Raw genomic sequence first — 17,395 nt, forward strand, 5'->3', positions numbered from 1 at the left:
TGTGTTGTCCTTGTTAATGCAGACAGAAAAGAGCTCCAACTTCTTAATCACTGCCTCAATTTTATAGTTGCAGAGAGTCTCTGTAAACCTAGACTCAGATCATTCAGGCTAGAAAAAACATCACCCAGATAGGCCAGTCGTGTGAGAAACCTGTCATCATGCAAGCGGTCAGACAAGTGAAAATTATGGTCAGTAAAGAACATTTTAAGCTCTTCACTCAATTAAAAAAAACGTGCCAATGCCCATATCATTGCATAATGCAGAAAATACACGGGAGTTCAGGGGCCTTGCTTTAACAAAGTTAACTATTTTCACTGTAGTGTCCAAAATGTCTTTCAAGCTGTCAGGAATTCCCTTGGCAGCAAGAGCCTCTCGGTGGATGCTGCAGTTTACCCAAGTGGTGCAGTTTACCCAAGTGGTGCAGTTTACCCAGCATTCAGCCTCTTGGTGGATGCTGCAGTTTACCCAAGTGGTGCAGTTTACCCAAGTGGATGCTGCAGTTTACCCAGCATCCAGCCTCTCGGTGGATGCTGCAGTTCACTCCACTATGTCTCCCTGTCATGGTTTTTGCGCCATCAGTACAGATACCAACACATCTTGACCACCAAAGTCCATTTGATGTCACAAATCTGTCCAGGACTTTAAAAATATCCTCTCCTGTTGTCCTGGTTTCCAGTGGTTTGCAGAAGAGGATGTCTTCCTTAATTGACCTCCCATGAACGAAACGTACATATACCAGGAGCTGTGCCAGGCCCACCACGTCTGTTGATTCATCCAGCTGTAACGCATAGAATTCACTGGCTTGTATGCGAAGCAGTAATTGTTTCAAAACATCTCCTGCCATATCACTGATGCATCATGAAAGCGTTGTTTGATGAAGACATTGTCTGTATAGCTTTTTGGGGCCTTTTCCCCCAGCATTGTCCCAGCCATATCCACAGCAGCAGGAAGAATTACGTCCTCCACAATAGAATGGGGCTTGTCTGTCCTAGCCACTCGGTAGGTCACCATATAAGATACTTCTAGACCATTTTTTTATTAATGGTATCTGTTACTTTTATACATGTCTTACTACTCGAAAGTCGTCTTTATTCTCGCTCAAAATGGTCCTGTGGCTTATTTTTCAAATGGTCTTGTTTCATTTCTAAATGTCTGCGCAAGAGTGAAGGTTTCTCACGAGAGAGTAACGGTTAATGTGATTGGATGTTAATTATTTGACTAGGCTACCTGTATTTGACATTGTGTTGTTATTTCAGTGAACACTAACTAGATGGTTTAATTTTCTTTTTGGCAGTGAAACAAGGCTACTCAGGTGAGAAAGAAACCTCACTCAAATGTATAGAAAATGTAAATGTATTGTTTGAAAATGTGAAGAAAATTGTGAATCACATTTTTATTTGGCGTACCCCTGACGGCATTGCGTTTGGGAATACCTGACGTAGACCAATGCTGGTCCACAGAAGTACAGTAGAGAAACATGGCTTTGAGAATCTATTCTGTCTGTACAGTACCTGGTTGTAGTCCAGCTCCTGCCCCATAGCCTGGTTTGGGTCCTGCCTTCTGTCCCAGACCACCTCCAGGGAAGAAGCTCCCAGCACCACCTCCTCCATAAGTAGAGCCGCCATACGGCGAGCCTCCTCCATAACCAGCTGAGGAGAGTGACGGTGGGGGGTTATTAATCTAACCCTTTTAACACTCTCAGTGTCTCATTGTGTCATATTGTGAAGCGCTCTAATGTGGCCAGGAGTGATGGGTAGCCTAAGTGGTCATTTAGCATAATATTAGCTTGAACAGGGTCAGTACTACTGGTGGGCCAAGAACTTGAAGTCACACTGCCCTACTGTACCTCCAGGCTTAGCGTATCCTCCTCCTCCTCCAAAGCTTCCTGTTCCTAGACCGGTGGCTCCAGGACCAGCTCCATATCCTCCACCACCAAGACCACCACCCCCAACACCACCAGCACCAAGGTTTCCATAACCTCAGAGAGGAGAGGAGTGGGATGGAGGGAGAGAGAGTATGAGGCAGGGTTAGTGAACAACATCATTTCAGATCCAAGTGCATAGGTTGTGGATAGAAGATAGAGAATGGACTTGGTTGTATATATAATGTAGTAGTTCTGCAGCAGTGCTGGTGTTGGTAATGCCAGATTGTGACCACTAGAGGGAGTCAAAGGCTGAGAGGAACAGTTATTCTGATGTGGCAACAGTTTTTTGGCACACAGCAACAGTCTCTATGGGGAGAAAAAAGTATTCTTCCCACATGGTAATCATACATAAATTAAGTCATATTCCATCTTGGGTTTCTTATTGCTGACAAAACAGCGGGAGGGGGAGGCGGGGGAGAAGAAGGTGGAACAGGGGGAAACTCAGGCAGCGAGAAATGCTCTGTCTTTTCGCCACCTTTAAATATTTCACAATCGTTAATCAGTCGTTGACCTGTGGCTAAACCCTCACATTGTAATTCATTCAATTACAGACAGTAAGATTTTTATTTTATTTAACTAGGCAAGTCAGCTAAGAACAAATTCTTATTTACAATGACGGCCTACCCAGGCCAAATCCCGGATGACACTGGGCCAATTGTGCGCCGCCCTATGGGACTCCCAATCAAGGCTGGTTGTGATACAGCCTGGAAGTGAACCAGGATCTGTAGTGACATCTCAAGCACTGAATTGTGCCTTAGACCCCCAAAAAACCTCATCCTCCACATGACAAGATAACTAGGGAAGACATACGGAGCCAGCCACCCCTGACATTGTTACAATAGCTGTAAGAGTAATTCAGTTAATGGACACTCCTACTGTCGTGAACTTAAGTTTTAATAGGGTGATAAAACATGACCTAAACAGCATTAAATATGGTAACAGTAATCAAGAGTCATGACCTGGATATAGTTAGCATTAGCAGGTCACCCCTCTCTGGCCCTGGTAAGGAGGCAGTGCAGTCTAGCTGTAGATAGTAGGTACATTATTCTGCTCAGTTAGTCTCTTGTGACAGAGTTAACAAATAAAATGTTAAATTGAGGAGCTAGCTGAACAGAGCACACGTGAGTTTTGGGTGTCGAGATGACTACTCAGTAAACACGACCTACTCCATGACCTCCTCCAGGTCAGAGGGGTCCTGTAGGGGACTGAGTAAGTCACTGGGAGTGTTAGTAAGATTCTTACAGTCTATTAGCAATAGCTGGGCCACTGCGTTTTACAGGGGTCGTAGTGCACTGGGTTGATGAAGTAGAGAGAACCGGCATGAGGTGTAAGCATGCACCCCTGGAGTGGACTACGACCCAATACAGGCCTACAATGTTAATACTGGACATCCCTGTAAAGCTGTGTGGCATACGGTTGGGGAATTATACAAAATCATATCATCTTAATCTATTAAAGGCTAAAATGAAATTACTTCTGTGAAAGACCCAGACTAGACCAGAAGAGATCTTGGTTTGGTCTTGGTTTGAGGTGTTGTAGGCTGTGTCAAGGGGTTGAGAAGAATAGCCAACTGTGAGGCGTCTGAGAAACGAGGGAGGAGAGAGGAAAGAGAGGCGGGAGATGATTATGGAGATGGCCCAGCTGTCCGCAGAAAGCAGAGGAAAGAGGGAAGAGAGGAGTGGAGGAACACAAGGGGAGAGAGCGATAGAACAGGACAGTGGTGTGGGGTTTCATCCTCTAGTCAAAACAATCGTGGGCAACGTCCTGCCAAGGCAGTTGACATCCCCACCACACTAAGCTAGATGTCCTTCTGCTAATCCTACCTCCTCCAGACCTCCTCCTCACCCTCCTCCACCTCCCGTTGTACAACCGACAGCTGACAGGCCTCTTAGACCCGTGGAGGTGATGAGGAGGAGGAAGAGGCGAGACAGACGCTAAGCTAAACAGCCTCGGACTGATCCACCTCCTTTAAACCTTTTTCTCATTCCATTGTTCAACCAACGACATTCTTTGAAATGAGGAGGTGATGAGGAGGAGGCAGCACAGGGTTGAGGAAGAGGCAAGACAGGGCCGTACATTTGTCTAAATGGTAAAGTACACTCCCTTGGCCTGGGGTTGGAGAGCCAGTCTATCTCAAAGCTGTTGGTTTTTCATAACTTTCAGAAGATACAAAAGACCAGAACAGGGTTGGAATGTTTCACTGGCAGCTCTCTGTTTGGGAGAGGAGCACGGGTCTGAGGTGTGTGTGTGTGTGTGTGTGTATGTATATGTGTGTGAGAGAGAGACACACATACAGTATACGGCCTTGCTTTTTCTCTTTTGGCTGTGTGAGACAAGCTCAGCACTCAGGGTTGACCGCCACCTGCTACGCTGCTCTGAACCCTCTGATCGGAGACCAGGAGACGAAAGGCAGACACCACCAACTCTTCCTGAGAGGTAACGTATGTGTGTGTGTGTGTGAGTGAGAGAGAGAAAGCGTGAGAGAGAGAGAAAGAGAGAGCGTGTGCAGACTCTCACACCAGGTTCAAAGACAGTAGAGACAGCAAGGCCGTCCCAGTCACCACAGGACTCCCTTTTCTCTGGCTCCAACATCACTGGATCTCACTTGTATAAAACAGCTGAAAGGGAAGATACAGTAACCGTAATGCCCTCAAAGTCATGTCTCTTTCTCTTTAAGGGTAAGAGAACACAGCAACCCAGCAACGTCCGGACCCTTGCTGATTGGCAACCTTCCACAGATTGTATCACCGAGACACATAAGAGCTCAGTACAAAAGCCCTTTGTTTTAGTCATATTTACTCAGAGCTGTCAGCTCCAACAAGCAGGCCTTTGTCTGAGGCCTATTATTACAGTATGTCAGTTCACACAAACATGTCTGTCTTAGCTCACACATGAACTTGTTGGAAGTGAGTGTACTGCAAGACCCAAGTTTGTTTGTTGTAATGAACCGCACACATGGAAACTCTGTCAACCTGACCTCGACTAGCTGTGAAACACACTATTTCTTATTTGATGTTTAGACATTCAATTTGCAGATTACTGACAGGTCATTATAGTGTACGTGAGCCAAAATGGCCGTCTGTCTATGTGAGACATGCGAGCCACAGCAGAGACACCATAGGGCTAATGGAAACCAAATTGGCAGCGGACCCGAGACAGAGAGAAGCCGTGTAAAGGTCAATGACTTTAAATACAAGACAGAGAGGATAGAGAATCCTGTACAGGAGAGAGAGAGAGAGAGAGAGCTGCAGAGCCAGGAAATTACAAGGTGACTGATAATAATGCAGTTTAATGCATCACACTTTCCCTCTGTTTGAAATGGCACTACGTGTGGTGTGTCAAGATAGGTTGAACGTGTTAGCGTGTTTAGCAGAGAATTTCCATTCAGAAGGGACCTCTTGTTGTTGCAGCTGTGCAGTCAGTTGTACAGTATATGTACCTGGTGAGGTAGACTATGGTCTTTTTCTTGAAGCAAATTAGTGTATTGGGCACAGCATACTTTCTTCATAAACTAAAATGTGATGAATGACATATTGGACCAATGTACCTATCACATACTACATCAACATTGGACTGGAGCTGGCTAGACAAACTGGCAAAACAAACGGGTGCCTTCAGGTCATCGTGTATGTTCTCGGTCTGACTCTGTAGCTACAGTACGGATAAAAGAGAAGAACTCATGTAACAGAGAACAGTGGGTCTGGTTTCAAAGACGCCCTCCTATTCTCTCCTCTCTGTTACCATGTACAGTGGCAAGAAAAAGTATGTGAGCTCTTTGGAATTACCTGGATTTCTGAATAAATTGGTCTGAGTCACAACAATAGGCAAACACAGTGTGCTTAAACTAATAACACACAAATTATTGTATTTTTCTTGTCTATATTGAATACATCGTTTAAACATTCACAGGGTAGGTTGGAAAAAGTATGTGATCCCCTAGGCTGATGACTTCTCCAAAAGCTAATTGAAGTCAGGAGTCAGCTAACCTGGAGTCCAATCAATGAGATGAGATTGGAGATGTTGGTTAGAGCTGCCCTGCCCTATAAAAAACACTCACAAAATGTGAGTTTGCTATTCACAAGAAGCATTGCCTGATGTGAACCATGCCGCAAACAAAAGACATCTCAGAAGACCTAAGATTAGGAATTGTTGACTTGTATAAAGCTGGAGTATCTCTAAAAGCCTTGATGTTCATCAGTCCACGGTAAGACAAACTGTCTATAAATGGAGAAAATTCAGCACTGTTGCTAATCTCCATAGGAGTGGCCGTCCTGCAAAGATGATTGCAAGAGCACAACGCAGAATTCTCAGTGAGGTTAAGAAGAATCCTAGAGTGTCAGCTAAAGACTTACAGAAATCTCTGGAACATGCTAACATCTCTGTTGACAAGACTACAATATGTAAAACACTAAACAAGATTGGTGTTCATGGGAGGACCATGGAAGAAACAACTGCTGTCTAAAAAAAACATTGCTGCACGTCTGAAGTTCGCAAAAGAGCATCTGGATGCAAAATATTCTGTGGACAGATTAAACTAGAGTTGAGTTGTTTGGAAGGAACACACAACACCGTTTGGCGAAAAAAGGGCACAGCACACCAACATCAAAACCTCATCTCAACTGTAAAGTATGGTGGAGGGAGCATCATGGTTTGGGGCTGCCTCAGGGCCTGGACAGCTTGCTATCATCGACGGAAAAATGAATTCCCAAGTTTATCAAGACATTTTGCAGGAGAATGTAAGTCTATATGTCCGCGAATTGAAGCTCAACAGAAGTTGGGTGATGCAACAGGACAACAACCCAAAACACAAATCAACATAAATCAACAACAAAATGGCTTCAACTGAAGAAAATACGCCTTCCGGAGTGGCCCAGTCAGAGTCCTGACCTCAACCCGATTGAGATGCTGTGGCATGACCTCAAGAGAGCGGTTCACACCAGACATCCTATGAATATTGTTGAACTGAAACAGTTTTGTAAAGAGGAATGGTCCAAAATTCCTCTTGACCGTTGTGCAGGTCTGATCCGCAACTACAGAAAATGTTTGGTTGAAGTTACTGCTGCAAAAGGATAGTTAACCAGTTATTAAATCCAAGAGTTCACATACTTTTTGTACTGTGAATGTTTACACAGTGTGTTCAATGAAGACATGAAGACATATAATTGTTTATGTGTAATTAGTTTAAGCAGACTGTGTTTGTCTACTGATGTGACTTAGATAAGATACCATTTTATGACCAATTTATGCAGAAATCCAGGTAATTCCAAAGGCCTCAGATACTTTTTCTTGCAACTGTACATTTTACGTAAGGCAATCCAATAATCAAGATTTTCAGATCTCTCTCTCTCTCTTTCTCCCCCCTTCCCCTTCTCTCTCCCCTTCTCTATCCATCATCTAGTCTAGTCTGGTCTGGTGAGGTCAGGTCACAGTGGCTCTGCACATCAGGCTTGTTGAGTTAAAAGGAGCAGGCAGAGGGAGTCAAAAGAAAGATGGATCCACTCTCCCCACACTCTCTCTATCAGCCTGTCTTCTCTCCATCTCCCTGTCTCTTCCCTCCTGACCTCCCCCCCCCCCCTCTTCTCTCTCAGGAACCAGCTGGGACTGGTGAAGGGTTTAATTTAAGAGAGTGGAGAATTCCATGGCAGGGTTCCACAGTAACTGACAGCAGGTGGGGTGGTGAGAGCGAGACCTGGGATAGGAGCTTCATAACCAGGACATCTCTGGGCCCTCTTACTCTCTCTCCAGTGGAGTAGAATTACCTCCCAAACATGATGTGTGAGACTGCAGTCACGGTAGATTATCGAGGCCAGAGATTATTTGTGTGGAGCCTAACGGAGCAAGCATACAGGACACTATAGGTTTCTACTTTCCCAGCCCTGGGTTTGCGCTCTGTTTGAGCATATTGAGCAGCCCAGTCGTAATAGAATAGATAGAGAATGTGGAAGGATGTGGACAGATGATACGGTAGGATAACCAGGCATACAGTCAGGCATGATCTAATACCAACACTGATAATGACACAGCCAGTGAGATAGTCTGAGATTGTCCTCTGATGTTCTGATAAGGCGTGAGTCTGAAATCCTGTGGATGTCTATATCATTAAATCTACAATCTGCTCCCAAGTCCTTAGAGAGTCTGTGGTTAGCTGTGACTGACAGGTGGACTCCAGCCCCCAGCCTCCACTTTATAGGCCCACTGCACATCATAATAGATGTCTTTCACTGTCATTACAGCCGATGGTATCAGTAATCAAATGATCATGATGTAGGATGATATAGTGGCTCATTTGGGTATGGTCCATTCTTGTGTTAGTAGCGCACAATGATGTTGGATCAGAACAAGGAGGGGTGACTTTAGGTACTAGCGGTGATTCCAGATCGCGTGAGTGGAATACGCCGTAGCTCCCCCTGTCATCTCTCTTCTCTCCCCCTTCATCCCCCTTTCTCTCCCTCTGGTAACCTCCCCTGCTCCTTGTCACTTCCAGGTTTTCCAAGCCGTCAGTCATGAAGCAGCTATGCGGAGTGGATTTAAGATGCATGCTGGACTAATTAAACACACACCCTTACGCGCACAAACACGCACACACACACACGGTGACAAAAATCCAGGCTCTGGGTCGGCGATGAGCCCTTTGTTTTTCTCCTTCCTTTCCATGGAGTCATTGTCAGAGAGAGGTCCCAAGTACTCCCTGCCAGAGGACCCCAAGTACTGAACTGTTAGGGAGTTTCGGCTTCTACAAACAGGCCGGGTGGTGGTGGTTTCAGGCCCAGGGTTCTTGGGCTTCTCTCATTCACTTTGTGTCGATGCCTTCGGGCCAGTGTCCAGGCCCAAACGAGTGGAATAAAAGCTGGAGAAATTGGAGGCATTTTTTGGGCCCGCCTAGCCTATTTCCTGGTTTTCCAACGTTGTTGAGGATCATTATTTTCATTTGGTCGTTATAAGAATTGGTCCGGGTTCAGATTTGTTTGTCCTGCGGTTGATGGATACTCTGCCTGGCATCGATACACGTTTTTGCACAAACTAGCTAATACACACCCATATACACCAAGACACACATTTACACATACACACACTCTGTGGGGGCGAGCAGCTCTTTCGAATGGCTCCAATTTACAGGCTGTCGTAAAACGATCCATTGGACTTATGTGGCTTACAGCGAAGCCACCGGGCCAAGCCTAACCTAGCTGAGTCCTGCCTAGCGACGTCCACACACACACACACACACACACACACACACACACACACAGTATATGCTTACATATGCACTTACATGCCAGTGACAACATCAGAGCCGTCTTCTTCTAACTAACCCTCCCAACGAACCTCCATCCTCCATCTCACCATGACAACATCTGTCTAATCACATGCCTTGATGTAAAGAAGTTATCACACTTGATTACCGTTCTCATTCATACAGAGCAGTGTGAGTCACGAGTCATGACATATCCACTCATTGAGTTTGCGATGAATGACATAATTGTTTATGCCTCAATTCATACAGTATGTCACCCGTTGCTCTTTTCCCTTTCAAACAGATCACACAGCCTCCTGCTCTCCCTTTCTATTAGCTCTCAACAGTCTTTATTAAGGCTCTGTACGAGAGAGAGTAGAGAAAGAGATTCTGACATGCTAATATCCTGGTTCTTTTTCATCCTGGTCCAAAGGAATATCACAGTTGCTGTGCCAGCGCTGAGCCCTACAATAGGTCAGGAGTATATCCCTAGACCCATCTCTCATACCAGCCAACACATGTATCTGCAGGCACACACACACACACACACACACACACACACACACACACACACACACACACACACACACACACACACACACACACACACACACACACACACACACACACACATACACACACACTAACCACAAATACCTGCTCATTTCTGTCCATGATTTATTATGTCTGAAAAGAGCAATGGATGCGAAAACATGCAGGGAGAGAAAAACAGTGGAGCCAGTGACCATGGTATGTAAAGCTGGATATGCACATAACATCCCCCAGATGGTCCACATATGCATTTCACTGCCTGCCCGCTGAATCCCTTCTTGACAAGTCAGTGTTGAAAAATGATACTAGCATTAAACAGGTCAGTGTGTGTGTTGAACACACACTGTAGCTGTGTCCAAACTCTGCCTTGCCTTCTACTTACTAAAATGACATACTGTGTACTAATCAATCATACTACATAGTAATATTTACAGCATAATGTTTAGTAAAAACATATGCAGTAACCAATAAATATCAACATACTTATCGTCCATACTGCGCCTGTTCCCTGTCAGTCGTTTATTTTTGTGGAGTGCGTACCCTATTCTGTCAAACACAAGTGGGTGTGAAAAGATTATTATCTTCCTCAATAGTGTGCAGCCTAAATAAGTATGACATCCTGGCATTTAAAGCATATTTAAAACATACTTTAAAACGTTCTATTTTTCCATTACCAAAAAGCCTACTATTAAGAACGCAAATATGGATATTAAGGACACAGCGCGTCTCTCTCTCTCTCTCTCTCTCTCACTCTCACACACACACACACACACACACACACACACACACACACACACACACACACACACACACACACACACACACACACACACACACACCTCGTGAGTTCAGGTTCATCACATCATCCTCAAAAGCATTTTTTGAAGTTCCCTGTTAATTACAACACAATGTGTTCATAGTCCAGCCATATCAACACATGGGATAAATCCTGAGGGATCACACTGAGAGAGAAAGCTCACCTGTCAGTGATGAACAACACACTACACAATAGCACAACTGTCAGACTGTGTGCGCAACTGGTCAACTAGAGTCAGGTGCAGGAGAGTAGAGATGAGTGAACAGGCACGCTTTAATTGGCAGATGCAAATCAGTCGGACGCAACAGCGTCACAACACTCCAGCCAAAGGCAAACGAGAATAGCGCACTGGTCACACAAAATAATGTACAACAATACAATAACAATACCCCCCAAAAAACAGCCTGACGCGTCACACAATAAACACAACGAACAATTACACACACAGACATGGGTGGGAATAGATGATAATATACACCTAGAGTGATGACGGGATGTAAAACAGGTGTGCGGGAAACGAAGACAAAACAAATGGAAAATTAAAGGTGGAGCGGCGATGGCTAGAAGACCGGTGACGTCGACCGCTGAGTGCCGCCCGAACAAGGAGAGGAGCCGACTTCGACAGGAGTCGTGACAACAACAAATCAAGTCATAACATGATACTGTATCAGCTAAGACACCCACAAAGCATCCTTTACAGTGACTATAGGATAATAAACCTACCCACATTTCCTACAAGCCAATTAGGCCTATGTGTTAAAGCTTGTAACAGTACGTAGAGTTGGGAGCTGCATAATGTAACCAGCTTTCCCAAATAATAGGGTGATGTTATAGCTATTAGGCGATAAATGATGTCTAGTTAAATTTCTAGTTAAACTGTGATTGATTCATACCATGTTTTTTCCAGGCTTCATTTTCTTTCACTTGGATACTGTGCCAACAGAAGATTCAGGCCTAGGACCTACGGTTCTATTAAATCTCAATCGCTGAACCAATTGAGACAAAATATGCAGCATTTACCGTGAATGCAGTCTCCACTAATGCAAGAACATTGACTTTACATTTTGATCACGCTGTAACGCTGTAACTGAGGTCGGTCCAGTGATGATTTAGCTTTATGGACAGCTGGGGAAATGGGAGCGGAGAGATTTCTCCATCCCTGCATAAACAACACTTAGGCCTCTCTGCCAGATGGATGCGGAGAGAGCTGCTCGCTCCAGACCAGAGCCACTGGCAGACACTGTGCAGGGGAGAGAGCTGCTCACTCCAGAGCAGAGCCACTGGCAGACACTGTGCAGGGGAGAGAGCTGCTCGCTCCAGAGCAGAGCCACTGGCAGACACTGTGCAGGGGAGAGAGCTGCTCGCTCCAGACCAGAGCCACTGGCAGACACTGTGCAGGGGAGAGAGCTGCTCGCTCCAGACCAGAGCCACTGGCAGACACTGTGCAGGGGAGAGAGCTGCTCACTCCAGAGCAGAGCCACTGGCAGACACTGTGCAGGGGAGAGAGCTGTTCGCTCCAGAGCAGAGCCACTGGCAGACACTGTGCAGGGGAGAGAGCTGCTCGCTCCAGAGCAGAGCCACTGGCAGACACTGTGCAGGGGAGAGAGCTGCTCGCTCCAGACCAGAGCCACTGGCAGACACTGTGCAGGGGAGCGGCTCGGGCTGCACAGTCAGACACACTGGCAGGGTTAGGAGAGGGGAAAGGAAAGGAGGGAGGGGGTGAGGAAAGGGGAGACCGTACAGGCAGGGGAGAGGCATGCTCGCTCCAGACCCACTGGCAGCAAACCTTAAAGACAGGGGAGAGGTGGAGGCTTCAGTCCAGAACCACTGGCAGGAAACCTTAAAGACAGGGAAGAGGGAGGCTTCAGTCCAGAACCACTGGCAGGAAACCTTAAAGACAGGGGAGAGGCATGCTCGCTCCAGACCCACTGGCAGCAAACCTTAAAGACAGGGGAGAGGTGGAGGCTTCAGTCCAGAACCACTAGCAGGAAACCTTAAAGACAGGGGAGAGGTGGAGGCCTCAGTCCAGAACCACTGGCAGGAAACCTTAAAGACAGGGGAGAGGTAGAGGCTTCAGTCCAGAACCACTAGCAGGAAACCTTAAAGACAGGGGAGAGGTGGAGGCCTCAGTCCAGAACCACTAGCAGGAAACCTTAAAGACAGGGGAGAGGTGGAGGCTTCAGTCCAGAACCACTGGCAGGAAACCTTAAAGACAGGGAAGAGGTGGAGGCTTCAGTCCAGAACCACTGGCAGGAAACCTTAAAGACAGGGGAGAGGTGGAGGCTTCAGTCCAGAACCACTGGCAGGAAACCTTAAAGACAGGGGAGAGGTGGAGGCTTCAGTCCAGAACCACTGGCAGGAAACCTTAAAGACAGGGGAGAGGTGGAGGCTTCAGTCCAGAACCACTGGCAGGAAACCTTAAAGACAGGGGAGAGGTAGAGGCTTCAGTCCAGACCCACTGGCAGTAAACCTTAAAGACAGGGAAGAGGTGGAGGCTTCAGTCCAGAACCACTGGCAGCAAACCTTAAAGACAGGGGAGAGGTGGAGGCTTCAGTCCAGAACCACTGGCAGCAAACATTAAAGACAGGGAAGAGGTGGAGGCTTCAGTCCAGAACCACTGGCAGCAAACATTAAAGACAGGGAAGAGGTGGAGGCTTCAGTCCAGAACCACTGGCAGTAAACCTTAAAGACAGGGGAGAGGTGGAGGCTTCAGTCCAGAACCACTGGCAGCAAACCTTAAAGACAGGGGAGAGGTAGAGGCTTCAGTCCAGAAACACTGGCAGATTGTGCATGGAAGAGAGGTTGAGGAGACCAGGCCAGGAGACACATGGAGAGTCTTCCACTGACCACAAACCACTAATAACTGTGAGAACATGGTCAGCAGAACGAACAAGACCACATAAACACAAAGAGACCATCGTGAGAACACAGCTGGTACAGCTGGTACTGAATATAATAACTTGTAGCACAAGGAAGTCAGCTTGTGTCACAATACAGTATTCAGTTTCATCTTTAAGATACAATAAAGCAACAGATATGAGAAAACTCATCAGAATCGATAGCCCCCTGAGGGCCTGAACAGAGTGGAGTCATTCACAAAGATAACAAACAACCATAACAAACGTTTTTTTTCTATTTTTCTTATTTTTTCAAAACTATTTTAATAAAATGTACAAACAATATAAACATAAACATACACAGACAAAACACAACAGACTGATGCACACAAACATCAAGGACATCATCCCTGCCCATCACCCCTGCTCCCAACGCCTCCATCTCCAGCACCACTTCTACATGACTCCAAACTGCATCCCTCCGCCCTTCTCTGTTGCCTACACCCTTTCAATATTCAAATAATAATGCATTTAAGCAATTATTATTATCTTTTACTCACCCTCAGGCCAAGGGCCAACGATGTGTCCCCAAACACACACACACACACACACACACACACACACACACACACACACACACACACACACACACACACACACACACACACACACACACACACACACACACACACACACACACACAGGGCTGTTGTGGTGACCGTATTACCGCCACACCTCCAGTCATGGGTCATGACAGCTTTAAAATTGTACTTTTAAAACTCAGATCACTGTGATTTGATCAATTTGAAGAAAGAAGTTCAACAGGTTGAAACTGAATGGAAAATATGGTCATTGTGGATGTCTAACGAAATGGACAGAGATCTCATATGTATAATTAGAGCTTATACATATGCATAGGCCTATATATATGAGGCCAAGCTTGAAAAAAAAACCCATAAAATAATAATTATACAGTACATAGAGCATGCAGAATAACATTTTTTTTTAACGGATTTAAAATGTATTTAATCAGTTAGCCTATAAACATATTCTAGTAATCACTTTTGAGTGTGGACTGTATAATTATGCATACTAGATGGACTGGTTACCTTATGCTACACTCCAAAGTTGGGTCAATAGTGCATGCTGCGATGCTGTTGGTTCAATAGTGCATTTCTATCGGTTTTTGAATAGCCTGGTAGTACCCAGGGAATTTTGGGGATTTTCATAATTTTTTATATTTTCATGATTAATAATAGGCTACAGAATATTTCACCACCGTGTGTTTCCATCTACTTCCCCTCTCTCATTCATGACTTGCTCCAGCACGCAGAGAAGAGCTGTCAACAGTTGAATTAATTATGTTTTGTTGTGAAAACATGTTACTTTCGATGTTCCCGAACAGATGTCACTTGATTAAGCACTTGTTATGTGCAGGAACAGTGTTGGGGAGCCCATAGCAAACAGAGTTTGGGCGGAATATCACCTGTTGCGCAGGGAGAGACTGCATGCCCCTCAAACAGTGGTTGATGCATGGAGTGAAATAACCAAAGTAGCCTACCTGAGCGAACAGGTGGGAAAGCGCCTCCATTCGGTACTCCAGAGCATAGCGGGTGATGTATTTTTTCCCTGCACCTGTTCCTGCACACTTAAAAATGGGCCATTTTGAAACTAATTTAACATGTTAGTAAAGACAATACTAAATTGAGAATAGTCTGATGGGTGATAATGATCAATTGAGGAGAGAACAGTGTGTGCAGCCTGAGGTAAGGAACAGTGTACAAGCTTTTTTTGCGACTTTCTCAAGTAATCAATAGCCTATAGCCGCATCATGCATCCCATATACAGTATGTTTTGATTTGTAAGATATTCTAAGGTTTGAATTATTAACAATTAAAGTTGCAAAATAACAATAATAATCTAGCGCAGCCTATAGTATCTGTTTCAAATTATCACATGCATGCTCAACATAGCTTTCATATGCGCAATGATAAAAATATCCTTTAAATTTTATTCAGCTAAGTTAAATTATATTCTTCTTACTATGAAATCATATAATATAAAATAAGCCTATCATGTCTGCTAAATGAACAAGCCTACAGCCTATGGCATGCCGCATAGCCAGATAACATACAGTAGGCCAACTCATATTCTGTTAATCTGAAAACATTTTCTTCATATCATGTTTCTTTAGGCCTACCTAAAAAAAAGAATGGATTTATTTATATGGTGTTTATGAAGTAGATTTATTATACTTATTAAAATGTAGATGTTCCAAAGGCATCCATAAGCAGCGTGTATGTGTGGAGGGGTGGAGATGCTATGCTTGTTTATGTTAATTATTATTTTGCATGACAATAATCGTATGACAAAATTTAATGACTGCCACATCGCACGGACACACACACACACACACACACACACACACACACACACACACACACACACACACACACACACACACACACACACACACACACACACACACACACACACACACACACACACACACACACTTGGGCCATCTGGGATTAACAAAGCCTAGCTCTTCTTCTGTTGGCTAAGCACTCACATCATATCTTTCACTCACTATCTTTTTTTCTTACTCCCTCTGTCATTTTCTCACTCTTCTCCAATCATTTTTTGTCATGGTGTTCCAGTCTCTCTCATTGTTCTCTCTCAATCATCCCTCTATCTTTTTCTCATCCCTCCCTCTTTCTCAACCCCATCTCGCTCAGTTCTATCCATCCTCTCTCATCTCTCTGAGTCACTCCTTCCTAGGTGAATTCAACATCCCTTCTCAAAGGATAACAATAGAGCTTCGGGTCAGCCTTTTTTTCAAATCCCAGGAAGCTCACATACAGAGAAACACCCTCCAATATTTCACTGCTTCATTTTGCAATATGATAATGTGGAGTCTTCTGAGTCGGACGTTTGACTGGTTCTGTGAGATCATTACAGACAGATACAGACAGTAGGTCAGCCCAGCTGTGTACAGTACAGTCTGACCTGGCCTGCAGCCCTGTCCTATGAAGAGTGACCTGCAGCCCTGACCTATGAGGAGTGCCTGCAGGCCTGACCTATGAGGAGTGTCTGCAGCCCTGACCTATGAGGAGTGCTTGCAGCCCTGACCTATGAGGAGTGTCTGCAGCCCTGACCTATGAGGAGTGTATGCAGCCCTGACCTATGAGGAGTGTATGCAGCCCTGACCTATGAGGAGTGTCTGCAGCCCTGACCTATGAGGAGTGTCTGCAGCCCTGACCTATGAGGAGTGCTTGCAGCCCTGACCTATGAGGAGTGTATGCAGCCCTGACCTATGAGGAGTGTCTGCAGGCCTGACCTATGAGGAGTGTCTGCAGCCCTGACCTATGAGGAGTGCTTGCAGCCTGACCTATGAGGAGTGTCTGCAGCCCTGACCTATGTGGAGTGTATGCAGCCCTGACCTATGAGGAGTGTCTGCAGGCCTGACCTATGAGGAGTGTCTGCAGCCCTGACCTATGAGGAGTGTCTGCAGCCCTGACCTATGAGGAGTGCTTGCAGCCCTGACCTATGAGGAGTGTCTGCAGGCCTGACCTATGAGGAGTGTCTGCAGCCCTGACCTATGAGGAGTGCTTGCAGGCCTGACCTATGAGGAGTGTCTGCAGCCCTGACCTATGAGGAGTGTCTGCAGCCCTGACCTATGTGGAGGAGTGCCCTGCAGTGTCTGCAGGCCTGACCTATGAGGAGTGTCTGCAGCCCTGACCTATGAGGAGTGCTTGCAGCCCTGACCTAAAAGTGTCTGCAGCCCTGACCTATGAAACCTTGCAGGCCTGACCTATGTGGCTGTATGCAGGCCTGACCTATGTGGAGTGTATGCAGCCCTGACCTATGAGGAGTGTCTGCAGGCCTGACCTATGAGGAGTGTCTGCAGGCCTGACCTATGAGGAGTGTCTGCAGGCCTGACCTATGAGGAGTGTCTGCATGCCTAACCTATGATGCTTGCCTGCAGCCCTGGCCTACACTCTTAGAAAAAAGGTGCTATCTAAAACCTAAAA

The 17,395-nt window shown here is 45.6% G+C and overlaps 1 protein-coding gene across 43 annotated transcripts in view; it reads right to left on the reverse strand.

The window, feature by feature from the left end:
- Nucleotides 1-17,395, reverse strand: part of LOC112267045 (elastin) — an 85,685-nt gene that overhangs the window by 35,666 nt on the left and 32,624 nt on the right. For all 43 annotated transcript variants that reach the window (XM_024445080.2, XM_042297378.1, XM_024445073.2 and 40 more), the window contains exons 6-7: nucleotides 1,847-1,978; nucleotides 1,512-1,649 (exon numbers count right to left, since the gene is read on the reverse strand). In XM_024445080.2, coding sequence (XP_024300848.1) covers nucleotides 1,512-1,649; nucleotides 1,847-1,978 — 270 coding nt within the window. The remainder of the gene's footprint in view (nucleotides 1-1,511; nucleotides 1,650-1,846; nucleotides 1,979-17,395) is intronic.

This window comes from Oncorhynchus tshawytscha, linkage group LG14 (genome assembly GCF_018296145.1).
Source record: "Oncorhynchus tshawytscha isolate Ot180627B linkage group LG14, Otsh_v2.0, whole genome shotgun sequence".
Lineage (NCBI taxonomy): Eukaryota > Metazoa > Chordata > Actinopteri > Salmoniformes > Salmonidae > Oncorhynchus > Oncorhynchus tshawytscha.